Source organism: Ambystoma mexicanum, chromosome 6q (assembly GCF_040938575.1).
Source record: "Ambystoma mexicanum isolate Mex_15411 chromosome 6q, UKY_AmexF1_1, whole genome shotgun sequence".
Lineage (NCBI taxonomy): Eukaryota > Metazoa > Chordata > Amphibia > Caudata > Ambystomatidae > Ambystoma > Ambystoma mexicanum.
Window position 1 is genome coordinate 1,358,592,358 of NC_090937.1, and position 20,510 is coordinate 1,358,612,867.

The 20,510-nt window shown below is 44.8% G+C and overlaps 1 protein-coding gene across 2 annotated transcripts in view; it reads right to left on the minus strand.

Annotated features, from left to right (window-relative positions):
* Positions 1 to 20,510, minus strand: part of CRMP1 (collapsin response mediator protein 1) — a 420,289-nt gene that overhangs the window by 131,220 nt on the left and 268,559 nt on the right. For both annotated transcript variants that reach the window (XM_069631976.1, XM_069631977.1), the window contains exons 7-8: positions 3,131 to 3,199; positions 121 to 241 (exon numbers count right to left, since the gene is read on the minus strand). In XM_069631976.1, the coding sequence (XP_069488077.1) occupies positions 121 to 241; positions 3,131 to 3,199 (190 nt within the window). The remainder of the gene's footprint in view (positions 1 to 120; positions 242 to 3,130; positions 3,200 to 20,510) is intronic.

Here is a 20,510-nt window from a genome sequence, read left to right on the forward strand (position 1 = left end):
TAAGGTGCCAATGAAGATCACAGTAGTGAGTGCTTTCAGAAACCCTCATTGTACGAATAGGGCGCCTCCGCTTAAAAATGCTCAGTCCGCCGGGTGTCGTCAGAATGGTGAGAATAATACCTTTTTTTCTGGCTTGGGCGATGACGTCTGCCGCACTCTTGCTCATCACCTTGGTAATGTAGACTGGACAGTTGATGCGACCTGCAATAGTGATGGCACGAAAAACAGCTTCTGCCTCCAGCTGGGGATATAAGAATAATCAGTAATACGATTATGTCTTCACACTTATCAGAGTGTATCTGTAGTGTTGTGGCTAACATTGTAACATACATCACCAATAAATAAAATAGATTACATAAATAAACTGGAATGCTGGCATTAAAAACAAGTGACTCCTTTAATTAAGAGGTAACTAACTATGCATGGTTCTTCCTTGCACCTAGTGCTGGCTGACATATGCTTCATTTGTTTCAATAAGTATCTGAACAGCTATATCCAATTATGATATAAGGGCACAGTGTGATACAGAAAGTTATTTGACTTTTTGGGAATACCTCCCAGACTCTTGCATTTTGCAAGCTGTCAAGGCAACTATACCTTGTAGCATTTCTGTAGCGCGTACGAGTCGGTACTGCTGTATCCTCTTGCGCATGCATATACATTGTTAACTATGTAATATCAATACTCAATAAAACAGGAAATGCCTATTGCGCCACATTTGAACCGTCCAGAAATGTATACATTTTAGAACCCACTGTAATTGTGGCCTACCATAAATACACAAGAGGCAAATGTTGATCAACATCACCCTTATCCCTTCCAATGTGACTTGCTATTCTGTCCACAAATGTCCAGCATAAGGCCAGTAGAATGTTCTAGGTTTTGGTACTAACTTGACATTTTTTCTTAGTCCAAGGCCTCCTTTACTCACAGCCTGCATTGTGGTTAAACTGATGGTCTTGCAGCACGCAACACCACCACAAAACCACATGCATCGCAACTGTACCACATGGTATGAATCACTGTCAGGTCATCTTATCATTGAATTCTTATTGTGGCTCATTTTACCACAGGATTAAAAAAGCAAAAGAGGACGATGTTGATGCGAATACGGCACCACGAAAAAGGATTGGGTGAGAGAGCAGCAAGCCGGCATGGGACGGTGGAAGATTGAACTGACGTCAGAGGGGTGCATCATGGTAATAGGGCCCCAATCCTATGAAACCTACATTCACGGGTGGTCTTTCAGTGACCTCTCATCCATGTGCATCAGCTGCTTGTGTATTTGGGATGAAGCTTGATTTGTATGAACTGAAATAGTGCCTTGAGTCCTTTGCCTTCCAAGCACAAGCTTACCCCAACCCAATACACGGGCAACGATGTGGCAACTGGATGCGCTCACCATATATTTGTATTGGTTGGCTTGCAGGGGCACTAGACACACATTTTACATATGTAGACCTTTCAGATAGAGGTTTCTCTCCCATGCCCACTGTATGGAATAATGTAGTGCCTAACAGTTACCGAGATACACATTCAAGTGCATGATGGTATCCCATGCAAGGTCATCTCAGACTATCATCAGCCCTCACAGCAGCTGTTCACTCTCTACTGTACTTAATGAAGTATTCTAGCTCATTTCTGACCCCTCATAGATAAACGCAGCGAAGACCCCACGGAAATCATTTCAAAAGAAAAGCAGAAGGTGACAGATGACCCCTCCTTTCAGATCACCACTCTTTCCAATTGCGTCTTATTGCTGATGACCAAAAACCGAGGTGGCGGCACGCATTATCTGCACAACGCCCCGCTTGCAGCATCTCATGCAGCTAACACCAATATCCCCAGCATGACACAAATGCAGGCTGTGACAGATGTAAATTGCAGGGACTGCAATAAGGTCCTTGCTGGGCCAGCCATGACTGCTATCACCTGAATGTATAGTGAGCATGCATACCCTGCACTTCAGGCCACTGCCAATTGTTATAGACAAGGCCAGAGTTCATATTAGTTCTTGGTCCTAAGGTTTATCTTTTGAAAGGTATTGCCATCTCTGTATATAAATCACACAAATAAAGGCTCCACCCCCACCCCCTCTCTCTCTGTGTCTCGCCCATATATGAGAGAGAGATTGTGGAATTTCTGTTATAGAAACAAAGAACATGTGACCAACTCAACCTTTCTCACCCACCCCTGTTGCCCAGTGTCCACAGCATACAAAGAAAACACTGTTTCCGGACACTACTGAAAATGAGGTAAACCGTCCTTCTCTCTTTTATTTACTTTGCCTTCTCATTCCCTCATCTTTGCCATTGACTTTCTAATTTTTCCCCCTCTCCAGGTAGCTCTCCCTCACCCTCCTACAGCATAACTCAACCCAGAAGGAAAGCAGGAAGTCAAACGGATTTCTAAAGAAGGCTGGAACTCCAGTAAATCCTCAGAACCTTATGCAGTAATGCAAAGATTCTGATGGTCGCCAGGCTCACCCCCAGACTCCCAAACTCCAGCAGTTTTCAAGTGCCATTTTCTCCACATCAGAGAGGATGCAAGGACTCCAAAGCCACAAATGCTGCTCGAAAAACTGTGCAAATATCATATTTAATTGCCATACAAAACTGCCAATCATGCCTACATTTCTGGAACAAAATTCAAGTGGCGGGATAAGCTCACAACTCCAAATGCACACAGGGGCGTACTACTGATTATTGGAGAGTTATTGCTGTATTCATCAATGTACTTTAACAGCTGTAGACAACAATGGCCTTGGAAGTGAATTGCATCATCTCATGCACTCCACAGATCCTTCAATATAACCCCAAAACCACATAGGTTTGTGGGAACAGCTAGGGTTTTCATTGGCCTTGCCCGGAGTTCAGACAAAGGAATTTCAGATACCTGCACCCATCAGTGAATTGCTATTTAGATACACTGCTTTCGTGCTAGGGGGTTCCCATGACGGTGGCCAGTCTGGTGAGGATCAAATCAGAGGCCCAGTATCAGAGCCATCAATTACAAGAGGGAGAGGAAACTGCAGATAAGAGTATCTGTCCAGTGAGGAATAAGGGCACAGAACCAAATTGGGGAAAGCAGCCAGAAAAGTATACTCTAAAAGACAAGATAAATCTGTTACCTCCTCGGGTCTGCTTAATGCATGTCCTTCCGGTCCGGTAATTCCCATCTCGAGGATACGTTTTTCTTCCTACAACGCACAAAAACATGTTTAAATTATGAACACATCGTCAGTATATCGCATTGTACTTATAAGTTAGAAGCTGCACAACACGGACCAACAGCAGGCACAATCAAATTCTCGAGATAATGAAACGTGAGTCCTTTTCCAAGGTGTGATCGGCACAGGCGATATAGAAAATGCACCGGAAGCACACGTGCAGAGTGGGGGGCGAGCCAAGCGACTGCCAGGGGCACCACGCCTCCCAGGGCACCATTAGCCCCCTCCACGCCAGCTGTTGGGGCTGTGGGAGAAGGTGCGGCAGGCAGACTTTTGCTGTACAAATGTGCCCGCGGCGGCGGGTGCATTTAAATGCGCCCCTCCGCCGCGGGAACTTTTCATAAGAAAAGGCACCATTAGCCCCACACCACGCCAGCTCGGGGGGAGTCTTTCAAGGGCTCCCCCGAGCTGGCGTGGTGGCAGAAGGCGTGGCAGGCGCCGCATTGTCATTGAATGCACCCGCGACGGCGGGCACATTCAATGACAATTGGGTGCTGATGCGCATTATTTAACGTCCTCGCCAGGCGCTGCTGCTCTTAAGGCCGGCCCTGCACACGTGACAGGTTTTCACGGGCTACACCTTGCGTGTGCTTGTACGGCAAGGCAATGTGAAGGATGGGTTCAAAGGCAAAAGAAAACGGGGTCTATTTCTGTAGGCTTTTCACTAAAAATGCCACTGCGTTCGTAACGTGTCCCTGCATGGTGGGAGGATAACGGCAGGCACCTTGCAGAGATCGCTTGCATTTAGGGTGAAATGCAAGCTACAGGAAGTGGAGGGTGATTAGCTCTGGAGGGGAATCACCTCTGACACTCTCCAACTAAAAGCCACAAAGTACAAACCCTAATTCGAGCTCTTATTTGCCTCCGGGCCAGGCGCGCAATATAAATAAACCAAATACCAATACAAAAATACCAGAAGACACCGCACATCGGATCCCAAAACGGTTTAAGTATTTGTTATGCCTTGTACATTACTGATTTAATCACTGACCATCGATCTTAGTTCCCAATCAAAACGGGTGTATCTGACTGTCTTTATGGTAGTTATCGCAACCATTTGTAAAAACACACGATGTGTTACGTTTACAGAAATGTAAAAAAAATAAAAGTAATCCGTTTCTTAATACCGGAATCCAACCTCTAGGCGCAGTACCTGGACTGGGTACCGAACCCATGCTGCTCAACACACAGCTGTCGCTGCAGCCTTTATGTGCACTCATTTTACTATTGGTTAGATACATGACCATTAAATAACAATGTAAATATGCCCTCTGCAGGTTGTTCCTTTTAAATGGACATTCAAGTTAAGTAAAGCGAAGTAGGAAGCAGGAAGCCATTAAGACAACCAGCAGGAACTGTTTTTATGCGAGTAGAACAGCCAGAATTACATGGCTAATTACTATACAACATGAAAGAGCCTGAAGCTGCTTTTCTGACTTTAAATATCAATTGCTTAAAATGCTGCCGACACAGCTCGAATTATTTTAGCAACATTGCATGTAGCCATTGTCTGCAAACACTGCCTCATCTGCAAATCTTGACATCCTGGGACCAGATTATCAATCTGATTGTGCGGGGACGAGGGTGGAGCGACCTTTTATGTCCTGAGTGGATATTATATTGCCAGTGGCGTAACACAAACGGTGTGTGGGGGGGGGGGGGCTGTGAGTCATGCTGAGGGCCCCACCCCCAAAATTCAACAACAAAGGACGGACCACACCGCACTCCGTGCCAGTCTGGAGCAGCACGCATGTGCAATGCTCGTGATGAAAGTGCTGCTGCAGGGACGCGACATGCACTACACTAGGTGAAAGAGGAAAGCATGTTTTTTAATCAACGCTTGCATCTTTCACCTAGAGTTATAACAAGGGGGCAGTGCCTTGTCTCTTGCACCCAAATGTCTCAGCCACCTCTTTGCATGGCCAGTAATGGCGCAATAATAACGATACAAGAGGAAAACATGCTATTTGTGGCTCTGAGAATATATGCAGGTATCCCCATGTAAGAACACATGTATGCTGGCTTTGCTCTTATTATAATTATAATTGCATGCAAACAATATCATGCTGCAGGAAGAAAACATGTGATTATGTACTGCCCAATTACTTCCCACCCTACCATGTAAGAACACTCTTAATGTGGACTTTTCCCTTAACAACAGTAACACAAAATTCAATGCTGCAATATGAAAACATCTCCTTGCTGCCTGTACAAATGCCCCTCCACCCACATTATAACATTCATGTTGACTGTGCCCTTAATGCCAGTAAAAGCCATGCCTCAGTAAGAAAACATCATCTCCTTTCTCTCAGCACAAATACTCCCTCTTAACGCCCCCTCACCATGTAAGAATAATCATCATTCTGACTTTGCCCTGGCCCTTCACACCAGTGAAAATAATAGCCATGCCACAGTAAGAAAAGATCTCCTTGCTAGCTGCACATGCTTCCCGCCCCACCCCCCAAGCACAAAAGATCACAGCACTATTCATGTTGACCTTGCCATTAACACTATTAAAAAATGCAATGCCACAGTAAGGAAACATTTCCTGTCTGGCTCCACTATTTCCCCACCTGTCCCCAAAGTAAGAAAACACACCATGTCATCCATGCCCTTAATTCGAGTAAAATGCCACCATGCCACAGTTACAAAAATGTCCCGATTGTCTGCCCAGGGCCAGCTGAAGATTTGTCAGGACTGGTATGGGTCCATTTCAATATGATGTTCGTGAACAACCTTGCCTTCAGTTCACGAAAACAGTCTGAGATACCTGTGGGTTGCTTAAAAAATAATGGCTACAAAGAAACACAGTGAGGATGTTACTTGCTGCAGGTGACCACATGACTGGCAGCCAGTGGGGACTGAAATGCTGAATAGTCCACTGGAAAGGTAGTTAATGCTCTTTGCCAGCAAAGCCGCAGACGAAACAGGAGTATAATGTAACACAGTGATACACATGCTGGGTGCCAGCAAAGACAGCCTGTAATGTGCGCACAGCAAAGCACACATTTGTTGTCATGAACTAAACAAATATGTTGTTGTGTAGTAAGATGGCAAACATGGGGCAGCAGCATGGGGCCCACCTGAGGCTGAGGGCCAATTTCAATTGAAAAGGTTGAAAGTCCTTGCTTGCCACCATCCCTGTGTAAGCCCCATTGAAACCTCAGTCCCACTCCATATGCCCGTAATAATACCTGTCACGTGCCATGAGACTTAAGAAAATGCCAGAAATGCTCCAGTGTTATCTGAGCGTCAGCGCCTTGCACACACACTTAATCAGTGTCATACCCACTTACCCACCAGTCACTCACCCATACACCTTCACTCATTTACTCAAATATGCACCCACAATATTCACACTGAATTCTCCACACGCGCATCCTGAACATCCACACACACTGCATTCACATTCACATGGCTGGCACACTCACACCCATACATACATATATAAAATTCACAGGCACGCACACAAAGATACATACATACATTACATACATACACATCCAACACACATGCATGCTTAATACACACGTGCAGACATATACACATTTAAACAAAGGCTTTCTTGCCTGTTTCCCAACCAGCTTGGCACCAGCAGACTGGGTTCCCTGTCCTCACTCCAGGCCTTCGGCTCCTGCGCCCAAGCAGGCAGGAACCGGTTTCTGTGGAACATGTGCAACTCATTTAATTGCACAGTACCTAAACTATCACATTTTCCAATCTGTATGCATTCCAAATTTGGCATGCTTCTACGAAAAATGTAGTTCACGTGGTGTGCTGTTCATACACCCTCGCTCACGGTTTGACGGGCTGTGGTGTGGCCTCCCATGTAATGATAGTGGTCATTGCTATATTGCAAGACCAAAGGTCATGTGTTACTTAGATCACTAATGGCAACATCACCTTAAAAACAAGGTCCTCTTCTAATCTCTGTCTGTATCTGCATATGTCGACCATCCAGGTAGCACCTGATCCATATCCTCTATCTGTGCCATCCCAGGTGCACCTTCCTCATTGCTTCCAAGCTGTCTCCTACATCCATGATTGAGCACTTTAGCATTCTGTGAGGCTGGTAACCTTATGTGTGATTGCTGGATTATGTGCACTGGTGCAACAGGGGCCCCCGCAGAGCTGGTGGTGTGGGGGGGGGCCAATAGCAAGCAGTGCCCCCTGATGAGGACCACAGAGATATAAGTAACACAATTAAGCCGCGGCCTAGAGTAGCAGGTGAAATAAGCTTTTCATTTAGCATTGTGTTACTTTGTGCGTTTAAAATGAGACACAGTCAATATAAAATTTACTGATATTCTTCTCGGGTCAGTCGGGCTTCTACTGCTGAGATGATCTGCAATGAGATTGATTCTCATGGAACTGACGTCACTGTGAGTGACGTTCTGAACTGCCTTTTGCTGTCCTGGCAGAGCTTGGACATCGGACGGCGCATGCAAGCATGGCTGTTATAGGGAGTTTTCTCTGCGCCGGGGCTCTGCGTGCAGCCATCATCGACTTGTGTGGACTTTTGTGTATGGAAATCCTTCTCAAGTTTTAAGATGGTGGTGTGGACTGAGGACACTTGCAAACTAAGAGGCCAGGGATGTCATTTGGAGGCCGCCAGGTAAGAAGGCATTTTTGTTTTTTAAATGTGATGTGTATTTTGCATGTGTGAAGTGCGTGTCAGATGTATGTATGTGCTATAGGTCAGTGAGTGGTGGGTGAATGAGAAGAAATGTTATAGTGTGTGTGTGTTTGAATGCTCTGGGTGTGTGTGTGCCTGTGTGGCGAATACAGTGTGAATAAATGTGAGAGGAGAGGTATGGGTGGGTGAAAGGAGATGCCGGCGTGTGTGTGTTTGTGCGTTTATGTGTGTTTAAGGCCCTTAAGAGATTGGGGATCTCTAGAGCATTTTTGACACGTCCTTTATTGACTTTGCATGTTTTACTGTTATTTTCAGGAGAAGCCAAGTTCATGTGTGTCCCTACCTGGCTAGACTGGCATGTTGGTGCAGCCAGTCTAGCCATTGCTTACTGTGTCATGACTTTTATTACTCAACATCTTTGATAAAGCAAGCATGATAAGTAGTATTACCTCACTAGACTGACATTTTGTTGTAGCAGCCTGTATATTTCTTACTGTAACATAACTTTTTATTAAATTAGCATGTATGATGAAGCAAGGATAAGTGTTCTTTGGTACCTCGGCAGGGCCAGTTCCGCGCTCGTTGGGCTCAAATCTATCAGCCAGTTAGGTGAGAGTTGCAACCCTCATGCACGATATCCCTGTGTCTTGCACAGATGCCGTGTAGAGATCCCTTTAGCATACTCAGACCTTTACGCACTGGTTTGTGTGGTGTTCTTATGGGTCTAGACTGGCTTACATTGGAACCAGTTTGGACATGTTTCCTTATTGTAACATGTCACTTTTAATGGCCAAACCAATGGGAGTATTTTCCTACAAAGGAGTACTGGCATATATTGGCAGAGCCAGCTTTGTGCCTAGTACCAGTAATGATACTATAAAAAACATCTCAAAGCGAACATGAGTATGTTCTTATATGGGAATACTAGCATTTGTTGGTGGCGCCAGCATGGAAATGTATGGGCACAGCCAGCATGGAAATGTTTTGTATACTGGCATATATTGAAGGGGTAGACATGACAATGCATTGGGACATGTGCTTGTGCACTTTTGGTGACTTGCATCTATTGTACTTTTTGTCATGAGTTACCCTACAAAACCGATTGCAAACTGTCTGGCCTTTTACCCAAATATTCACAGAAAGTCTGCTGTGTAATGCACCATTTAAACCCATTATTCAAAACATGTTCACATGGTAGGGGGAAGAATCCCCCCAAATGCCCCAAACCGATTTTTGTCAGTGTGGGCCCCCTCGCTATGCTCAAACATAATCACATACTTACAACCTCCAAAAAAACAACTCAACAACCACCAATAGTGGCTGGTATATTTTGGGATCAGACACCACCCCTTCTTTCTACGCCAGGTGAAACATGTAAGCGTTGATTAAAAAACATATGTACTCCTTTCACTTGGAGTAGTGCATGTCCCTGCAGAGGCACAATCATCATGGACATTGGGCACATGTGGTGGTACGGTCTGGCTCGGGGGGTGGCGTGCCCTGTACTTTGCTAAGGAGCTTGGGGGGGGGCCTCAGCATGACGCGCAGGGGGGGCCCAAATGTTGTGCTACGCCACTATGCAGTAGCACCTTTGGGCGTTCTTATGCGCAGAATTGGATTACCATAATAAATGATCTCGGACCCAAATAACCGGACGGACTGAAAGAATATGGCAAAATATTACTTTATTAACAATTCAATAAATAAGGGAAACCTGCCAAACAACAAATCATAGCCGACACACTCTCATTTACATTTTGGTTACACAAAGGCTTTATACCTCGATGTGCATCAGCTATGATGTCATCCTACGTGGCAGATAATTAAACCTATCAGACGGAGGGATTGGTTAGGGGAACATATCTACTTATAGATTATGTAGGTGTTTGTAACATGATTGGCTGCCCCCCCATCTGGCAGGCATACCTTGAACCTCCCTTTTACTATGTATAATACAGATTGTAGCAGTTTAACAACAGCGCAATGGCCCATGCAACAATGTATGCTCACCATTGCATAGGCCCTCATGATTGATTGGCATTCTCTCCCAACTTTGGACATTCAGCTCGTTAGCAGCACGTAAGCAAAAAGAAACCCAGGTGCACAAAGCAACATCAGACTACTGCCTACTTGCCCAATTAGTTTACCATCTCTCATCAGTAAAGGCTTCTTCTTTGTACTTGACCTTGCTGAATGTTCTCTTCTCTGAACCTTGAAGGGTTTAAGGGTACACTGCTTATCTTGGTCTGGGGCACTCATGAATAGGTCTTGTCTTCTGGTCTTTTCATTATGGCCACTTAACTCACGTTATACTTTCTTCTGCAGCAAGCTTCTATATGTCTCATCTACCTTGGTTCTGCGTATGTAACTCCACTGAGTTTCATCTCACTCATATTCTCAGCAAATATGATTTCTTCATCTTTTCATATTCAATTTCTTTGTCACTTCAATTTATGTGTGTCATCGTTTCTTCTCCTTTTTACATCACTTTGCACTTGTCACATTTCCTTTACAGCTCTTCTATGTCCGAGGATGTATGCAGACTTACTTCTTCCATCTCAGTCTGAGGGTATATTTGGTATGGTTGTCTGAGTGTATACCATCTCTCATGCACTCAATGTGGTATTGGAATGATACCTGGTGTCATGCAGAGTGTCTTCTTGTTCTTCATCCAGTATGTCAGAGGTGAGGGGGCGGGTTCTATCAATGACGTACACGTGTGCTTCTCTACACCACTGATTGGGCTCTGCTCACCTTGAACACATTCAACAGTGATGTGAATGGTTTAGAAGAGCCGCAAACTCGACCAGGACCCTGCTCTGGTGCAACACTGTTTATGAAAATACACGCTGGACATTGAGTCTGAGAAGTGAGAGAGCCATGGAGTGACCCACCCCACTCAAATTGCTTCTTGGAAAGTGCTTTGTGGAAACTTCATTCAGGGGCCGATTTTGGGTGGGTCATTGAATAATGCACCTCGCACATAGAGCTCTGAAAATCGTAGATGCATTGTGCCCCACTCTTGCGGGAGGTGCAGCCCTCCCTTCCCACACCTCACCCTGTTAAAAAAAGATTGACTAAGAGTCCTGTATCAAAGCCTAAGACATTAAGGTTTTATGTTTAGCTCTCGGTTGTGGAGGACAACATGTGGTTGCTTGTCCCATAACTTAAAGATAAATGTACATAGAGACAGATGACCTCAGCTTAACCCCGCAGAATAGGTTTCTTCTATCGTAGTGGTAGCTGACTCATAGATACATTTATAACCAGGGTAAATAGTAGCTTTTTTGGCTTTTTTAACACAGCAATGCCACATATAACAAGTACTTCTGTGTCCATTGATCTATAGATGTTTCATACACCAGCTGTAGCTTGCATTTAAGATTTCAATGACCCTGTTACAAGTACTGCATTATGTATGTTTTACATATAGGCCCCATATCGAAGCTGGAAAATTACATTCCCCAAATATGTGATTGTGGACAAATCACACCTCCCTCTGTGCCTTGGTTCTTATATCTGGCTGAAATGAGAGCACCTGGAAACATTGGTGTTAGACACATATGAAGGTTGAGTATCATCACTTTCCGTGATGTCACTTGGGGGTGGGGTCAAATGACATCACTTCCTGTGATGTTATCAGTGGTTAAGGGCTGGTCACTCTTCTTTGAATGCATTGCTAGGAGGATATCATGCTTATCATAGCGTGGATTGAGCTGAACCCAGTAAAGAAGAGTGCTGCCTACCAGAGAGCAAAGTTAGGGCATGCCGGGCAGAAATGAAAAAATGCCTGATTAGTAAAGGGTGACATTAGGTCCGTTACAGTCCTTGATTGAGGGGATGACCTTTGCGGCTAGAGTGAGTCTGATGGGTCTGCCTTTCTCCTTAGGCACAAGAATCACTTTAACAGGGTACCATGAGCTAAGAAGCAGGACCCCAAAATGTGGGGCACCTTTCGGCTGCAGTACAATGTGGTCTTTATGTGGGTGGGTATGAAACTGAGCTGCACGATGCACAAAGTTTACATGGATGCAATGGGCAGCAGTGTGTCTTGGACAATCGTAGGACGCAGGTGGTATGCCATGCAGTGGCTAATGAAATGGCATCATGGAGAGTTGGGTAAGAACGTCAACTTCCTGAAGATGTTCCCCATCTTGGGTGCAATACAAATCTGAGAAAAGCTGGTCTGACAAGTGGTCCTCTGTTCAGGTGATGAAGATTCAGTCTGCAAAGGCCCCTTACATCTCACACCACTAAGTGGAACTGAATATATCATTTGTTGGTAAGTTTGCAGAAGGGTCTAACAATGAAATTGCAGATATTGTGCCTTATTTCAAGAGGGAAACCTCCTGAAAGCTGGCACTAGAAGCAGACAGAGAGATTTAGCATTCCCGCCAAAGCCTCTGGAGGCATTGTTGTTCAAGACTGAGCAAGCTGGTAATGCTGCCTCTGTCATGTGTGACTTAGGGGAAGTGTGCTGTTGGCATTCACAACTACAGGCCTTGTGGGTCTTTTTGGCCATCAAAAAAAACAGTACAGCAATTTGTTTTGAAGGCTTGAAAGTGGGAAAATACAAATCAGGGGCAGGACTGAGAGTGTCTGCACTTTCCATAATTGCCCAGGCTAAGGGGAGGAAGAAACTGCATCACTCCTTTTTGGTTAAACACATGTTCTCGGAATGGTGCAAGACAGCCATGAAAGAAAGGGAAGGACCAAAGATAGGGCATTTCCCAGGAGACATTGCAAGACATCATAGACTGTCTTGCAGGAGTATCCGCAGATGGTTTTGTAAGCCTTCTCTGTCGGTACGCACTCTTATTGGCTTTTCATGGGACCTCCATTGTAAGCAAACGGGCAGCTATGGGAAGAAAAGAGGATGCCAGTAAGGTGGTGCAAAGAGAGGACGTTAAGTTGGAACACAGCTGAATGGGCTTTTAGATATGACTGACCAATCAGGCTGAGGACTGCTACCAGGACAAATAAAGGAAAGATGAAGTTGTGTACTTGCAGCATGACCATGTGTTTTGATACATGCAGGGTGATCAACACGTATGTGGAATATAATATAATTATAATTATGTCTGCATAAAACCTTGCTTAAGACGCCATCTTGGGAGCCCTGCATAGACCTGGGTAGATATTCCCTTGGGATCAGAGTCCCAAACCACCATCTGAAGATGGCCGCCGCCGCTACCGAGACCCCTCTTAGTTCCCAGCCCTGCCTTGGCTGCTGCTCAGATGCCGATTGGCCACTGCCTGGGCCAATGCTCCCCAGCCCAGCAAGCCAAGAGGTGAAGCTGGGCTGCTTTGAAGCCCTGCAGTTAAGGCCATTGACGATTGTCTCTGCCGATGATGCAGCGATGGCGCTGAACCTCCTTCACACCACGATCCTGCTGTTGCCTCGGGTAAGCCTACTGCACATTCCCCAAGGTGCACACAGGCTTGTTCTGTTCTGTTTTCTTCTACCATGTGAGATATATGCTCTGCCTCTACATTACCTATACCCATGCTATATCTTCCTCCCCTCCTGCCATAGCAACCCCTAATTACAAGTACCCTGTGTGACCTGCTCGTACACCTGCTGTCCCACCTACCGCCTCACTGCATGCTAAACTCTCTGCTGCCACCCTAACCTTTCAAAATTTAAAACTTGGAGTTTCACCCTAAATAACCAAGGGCAATCCAGACATGGACCCCTTGCTCAGTGTGCCTTAGAGAGGCTCAGCTTCACCTCACTGACGCCCTGACAGCGATCCTTGGAAATGCAAGGAGAGAGCACATCTCCGAGACCAGAAGACAAAACAACTGGTTATCTACATATGATAAAATCCGGCTGAAAACTCCCTCACTCACCCACAAATGTCTGAACAATGCTGCGCCTTGTTACCTCAGGAAGAGATTCACCAGAAAATCTGCAATCAGGCCCACTAGAACAGCCAATAATAATTGCCTCACTGTCCCAAGATTTAAACTCTCCAAGGTCGGTGGCTGCAGCTTCCCTGTCAAGGCAGTGCAGCTTTGGAATGCCCTACCTCCTTCCCTGCGAGTGAGTCAAACATACTTAAACTTCAGACAAAACCTCATCAACTGGCTTAAAGACAATGGGCCTCATTACAGGTCGGGCGGTCTGGAAATAACAGTGGCGGCAAACCCGCCGCCACTGTTAATTCCGGACCATCTGATCCCGAGTTCTGCAGGCGGGAGGTGGCGTTCCCGCCCGGTCTGACCTGGCGGGTTTACCACCGCCCGCCTGCAGGCGGACGAGGAAACACCGGCACCATCACGAGATGGTGCCGGTGTTTCCCTGATCCCCATTCCCATTGAGTCCCATAGGACTCAATGGGAATGGGGATTTACACCATTCCGCCTCCGGAATTCCCGGGACACCGGGTTTGTAATGCCCCGGTAATTCCGGGAATCACGGAGGCGGAATGGAAATACAAGTCGGGCGGTAACCAGGCGGTTTTACCACCTCGGTTACCGCCGGACTCGTAATGAGGCTCAATGAACAGTAATGCCTCTGTTCCATACATTTCTGCACTGTAAATAGTTCTCAAAATGTTGTGTTGAAAGCTGCCCCTATCTGTATAGCCCCTGGTTGATTGCGTGTAAATACCCTCACTTTATATGCTGTACTTGTTACTCCTTTTATGTATGATGTACTTTCACTTTCTTGAACTGTATTTTCCTCCGATGTGTAACTAAGCTGTATGATTTTTTGACCCCAATGCACCCTGATACCCCAGGATCTGGAGCGCAATACAAATAAATAAACAAACAAGCAAACAAACAAACAAACTGAGGAGGCCCAACACGGCCGAAACACGTGTATGTTGTTGCTCATGGTACTCTTGTACAGAGGACAATTGCCTAGCATTTCGGTACTGGATTACCCTTGTGGGTGGGACAAAAACTGATATTCAAATGAGTATTTCTCTGCTGTGAAGGGTGCAGTGAGCTAAAACGTAGTTGTATACCCTGATGAGTGGAAGAAATTCCTTTGAACAGGGTATTTGACCCATGTTCATTCTCAATAGAGGGGCTCTCACATGCCTTTTCAATATTTGCCAATCCCAACTATGTACAGCTAACCAGAGCCGCCCACTCAGACACCCTGATGATCATACGCCTACCAGCCATGCACGCTCCTTCTACCCGTACTATTGGAGTTGCATAGGCAGACTGACCAACCACCATCCTAAGGTACTCTGGCTGCCTGCATGTTATCTCCCACTGCCCTAACACTACAGATGACACCCCATGTTGCTGCAGCCCACTCCAAGCCTTCATCTTATCTAAGTGCCCTCCCTTGCCTGTCCCCACCTAAACCGCCACCACACCCATTCTCACCCCATGCCAAAATCCTATGGAAATTATCAACGGAGAGGCCCACCAGCCAGCCCCCCCACCTGTTGCCCGAACCCAATAAGCATAAAACAGCCAGCTCGCCACACCCAGCACTGCCCTACTGGGTCAACCCGAAACATGCCTCGCACACCTGAAGGCATAGGTCCGCAGTATGCACATCCGGCAAACATCTGCGACCTCACTATGCCACCATGCCGCCTACCACCAATATTACATCACCAAGACAACTGGGGGTAAAACAACGCCCCTGCACTGTCAAAGAATTCACCATCCACCTGGCATCACAAACCACCCCACCCACCTTTTTGGCCCTTCCCCCAGGCATTGTGCGTCCCAACACCCAACCAGCCCTGCCCACATACCATCACAAGCTCCACCCTCCCACATCTGGCCACCCTACTCAAATCAACCCTCATCAAGCCACGATAGCCCCGTCACACCCTACCAGGCTGCCCCTGACCGCACCTCTCTGGTGCGCCCTCCTCATCACTCGCTCCTTAACGGCTCATGCCCACGAGATCCTCAATCTCATCACTTTGAACAACTTTGACATCCTAGCCTTAACAGAAACATGGCTCCCCCCCCCCCCTTGCTGGTCTACTGCTATCCTTTGCCACCCCCACAGGCTATGCTATGCTTCATTGTGACAGGATAAGAACAAAGGCGGTGGCGTGGCCCTTATCTATAAGTACTCCCTCCCTCTGCACGCCATCAACTCTCCCTCTCTTCCCAACAGCCAACTTCTCTCAGCTAAACTAAAATGCTCACACAATTCCTCCTCTACCATCCTCCTCATCTATCCACCTCCAGGCCCCACCCACACCTGTGAGAATGATCTCATCCAACTCATCTCACCCAACCTTAAGCCATCCACACAAGTCTTACTTCTAGGCAACCTAAACTTGGTGTTCAGTGACAGACTCGGTTTCACTCTCAAGTCATACACTAACCTCCAACTGGCCAAACTGACTAAAATGTAATCGCAGTTGGAGCTTCAACAAATCCTCCTAAAAGTTGGATTCACGGGTTGGTCACTGTAACATCGCTCAAACATTTTGTAGGGAACATGGAGGGATACTTAATGCCTTCGTAAAGGAGGGGAAAAGAGTATATCTGGGACAGCTCAATGTGGATAGTGACTCACGTTTCACATTAAAACCCTGGCAGACAGCACTACCACTTGATTGCATATACAATTGATGGCTTTGAATTGGGTGACTAGGTTGTCAACTGGAGTTAGATCTGCTTTCCCTCTCCTAGGTCTTGATTAAATATTAAAAAGAATCCTTTTCAAAACTCCACTCACATAAAAGGATAAACACATGAGATTTCCTGAAACAAATATTCGAGAACTGGCTGATGAAATCTTGGCAGTCCAGGTCATCACGCTTCGGCAATAAAGCCTGCAATATTCCAAGATACAATAGATATCAACTTTCCTTGGGGGACATTGCACATACCCGGGTCAGGGTGACCAATCAAGAGTTGTCATCGCTCACCTTTCAGTTTAAGAGAGTTTTACTCAATAGAAAAGGCTCAGGGATATCAATTAGGGGCTGATTGATCATTTGGGGGGACTATAGGTATTCCTCAAGGGACTGATAGAGAAGGGACAGTATCAGGCTGTAGACTGGCAAGGAGAATAAAGAAGTACTAGAAAGAAGAGTGCGAACAGTCTCAATATCAGTAGGTGGACCACCAATGTCAGCAGATATTTCAGATTTCAGATGAAAAGGGGTCAGTATGCATGAAACCATTCACATCTGATGTCTAATTAACTTTCGTATAACAATAGAGTATCCCTTCAGGGGAAATGTCCTGAAGGCAGTCGCTTAGTCACCAGTAAGTGATTTACATAACTTACACTTGTAACATCATGCTCTATTTCCCCAGATCAGAAGTTCTAAAAACATGTATTATGTCTTCTGTGATGTTGGAACAACGTCCCATAAAGAAAACCCAGTGTATGACTTTATTTTTCAAGGCCTCCCGATTTTCTTTGGAATTTACAGACAGCTTAGACACTTTTGTCAAAAACATGTTTTTTTACCCATTTCCTTCCTGAACTCTCCCTCCTGCTCCCACTCAGCTCTTGTGTACCTTCAGACATGTTTTGTGGGCCTTCCTTCTTTGCTCTTGGGTACTTCCTCACTGTAATCATTCACTCCCTGATTGCTAAAGGTGTCAGCTTCAATTTCTCCTTCTGGCCACCAAGAAGTTGTCCTCATCCTTGCTGGTCTTCTGATTCTCTGACTATTAAAGGACTTCTCTTCCAGTGTCATCAGCAGAGGTTGCCTTTCCCTATTGGGTTTCCCTTATGACAGGCATCCACCAGGGGCATCACCCGCTTGCAGCTGTTGACATCTGCTGGTAGGATGGCATCTCGAGAGGATAGGCCCTACCTTTGTTCTACTCGAACCAGCCGCCATTCCCAAGTGAGTGCAGTCTCTGACATAAAGGCCATGTACGTCGTAGAAAAACAAAGTTAATAAAAGGTGTTCTTGGAAAAAGTAGAGTTGAGAGTGTCACAGAAATAACTGCCTTTTTAGTTTTGGTAGAAAGTAGGCAAAGCCACCAATGCCAACATATTGTCATGTAGTGTGAGCTTTTACATTCTTGCAAGCATCGAGCAATAGGTAGTTGTACTGTTTCCATAGAGAGCCTCCACTCAATCTGATGTTTGCCTGCACCTTAAATGACATTGTTATGCACACCCTAATTAAATGAATACCCCTGTCACTCATCTTCATACTAGCAGCCCCACCTACTCCTCTTCTTTACTCCTTGGCCCCAAATCGATATTAAAAAGAGAACCTTCATCCAGTATATCTCTGATTCCAAAATCCTATTGACCCCTTCACAGTGCAAACAAAACCAAGGCAGCCTGTAGAGGCAGGAGATAAACACAGGGTTGCCAGATTCTTCTATTTCCCATACATTTGGGCCACAGAAATGTATGTTATGTGGGGTTAATTGGGTGTGTGATGCTTGTTTTATTTTTATTTGGGCTTCTATCCCTTTGTAGGGAACCTTCCCTGATTACTCTGGGTGGAGAGGTTGGGGATGAGAATGGCATGCATTAGAGGTGCAGGAAGGTTCAGAGAGAAATGGGTTGGAGTTGGTAGATTGGCGGTTCCACAGAGCAGGCTGTCCTGCAGCATCCCAGCTTCCAGGGCTGGTCACCTGTTGGGTAGTGCTGCCTTTCAGCATGGGGCCATTACCCCTCACAACTAAGGCCTGTCTAAACAACTGAGGAAGGTTAGCATACCTTAAGTACCTGGGGGTAAATCTTTCTTCCAACTTGCAGCCATCACTTTAGACAGATGCTTGCTGGGGCGGTCAGTGTTTATGCAACAAGTGACTTGGTCAAATCCCGGGAGGGCAAACTCCGTTTTTCGTCCTACTGATGTATATCAATTGTACACAATTAAACTGGCTAATAACACCTCTGTAGGATATGAAGCATTGTGTAAAATAATCAAACGATTATTTTTTTATTTTTATTTTGGTTGGCTAATTAGATTAACCTTTCAAAACAACATTATTCTTACAAAACATATACAAAAAAAAGGAAATTTTTTAACAATAAAATAAAATTAAACTTAAGCAACTTGACTTAAATATGTTAAATGAAAACAGATAAAAACATCATACTATATCAACTTATGATTAAGATAACTACTCATCCAAATCAAAATCAAAGGCAACACCTCGAAACCAAATATGAGCACACTGTATACTGGTAGATATCAAAGCGTTAAAAAGCGTTAAAAGTAGTAAGAAAGCCATAATTTGCATTCCTTCTCCCGTTCACCAGACATCAAGTTACTCCCTAATTTATAGTGAGCACAGTATCTTATTTAAGAATTGAATAGTGGCTATTCTTACTGTGATCTTTGATGTCGCAAATAGCTCATGCCATAGTTCATCATTGGAGCGTCTTATACAATGGTGCCTTGTTAATTTCCTAATAATGTCTTTTCTCTGCGTCTTTAAAGCAACACATTCTATTAGTAAATGTTTCAGATTTTCTTTAGCTGTTCCATCATTGCAGAAACGACATAATGAAGAATCTGGCTTAATAATCCCCCTCCTTAACAGGACTTGTTTTGTTGGCCATAAATTTAGACGAAACCTCAATATTTGATTTCTAAGAGTATGTGAGGGACATTTTAATAGATAATCAGCCGTATGTCGAAATTTTTTATGCCCAAACAGAGCTCTGTCAAAGTCCTTTAATTTGAGACAGTTCTGTTCAGTTAAATTCCAATCCAATTGATATAATTTAGTTTTGGCTTTAGTAGGATTGGATAGTAAAAGATCTAAAGAGATGTTCGCTTCCGCCAAATCTAACAACACAGCCTCTCTCCAATTTGATGGGAATAGATGGTCAGATCGTAGTAAATAGTCTGCCAGAATCTTAAGTACACTATTACTAGATAGGCCAAGAACGCATTTCCGAAATAAACAGCATCTCTTCCAAGATGCTTGTATGTTCACTGAAAGAATTCCCAATTCAAAACGAAGCAGTGCCATTGGGCTAGAGTTCGGAAGATTCAAAGTTTTCTTCCAAAACCTTGCCTCTAATTTGTTCCAATAACAGGCCCTCAGGGGTGACCATGCCTCGGACCCATAAGTAACAATAGGAATTACCTTTTGCTGATAAAAGATAAGAATGTGCTTGCACGAGAACTTGCCATACTTATGTTGTAAAATCCTCGCCTGTGATATCAAGGTTGACAGTTTACCCTTTATACTGTCTCTTTGAGGCATGTTTGTAGGACAGTTACTGAATATAACACCTAAGTATTTATACTCATTAACTACATTCAACTTTTGCTTATTCAAAAACCAACAATACTGTTTCCTTACTCTTGACTTATATCTCCCCAATTCCATTACTTGTGTTTTCTCCAGATTTAGTGTTAAATTATTCTTTATGACATACTGACTCAGTTTATCAAGCATGTTTTGCAGGCCACTCGGCGTCTGCGAGATAAGAACTAAATCATCTGCATACAGAAGCCAAGCAATTCTCTGGTTCCCAAGTTTAGGAGCATCATTCAATACATTACTAAATTCGCTACCCAGGTCAAGTATAAACAAATTGAACAGTGTGGAGGCAAGAATGCAGCCTTGTTTCAGGCCGCGCTTGGTGAGAATCTCCTCAGATAACAGCCCTTCCAAATTCATTTTAACTGTCATTGAGGTGTTAGTGTGAAATAAATATATTAAGCTTACAAGCGAGGATGGACAACTAAATTTCAACAATTTTTC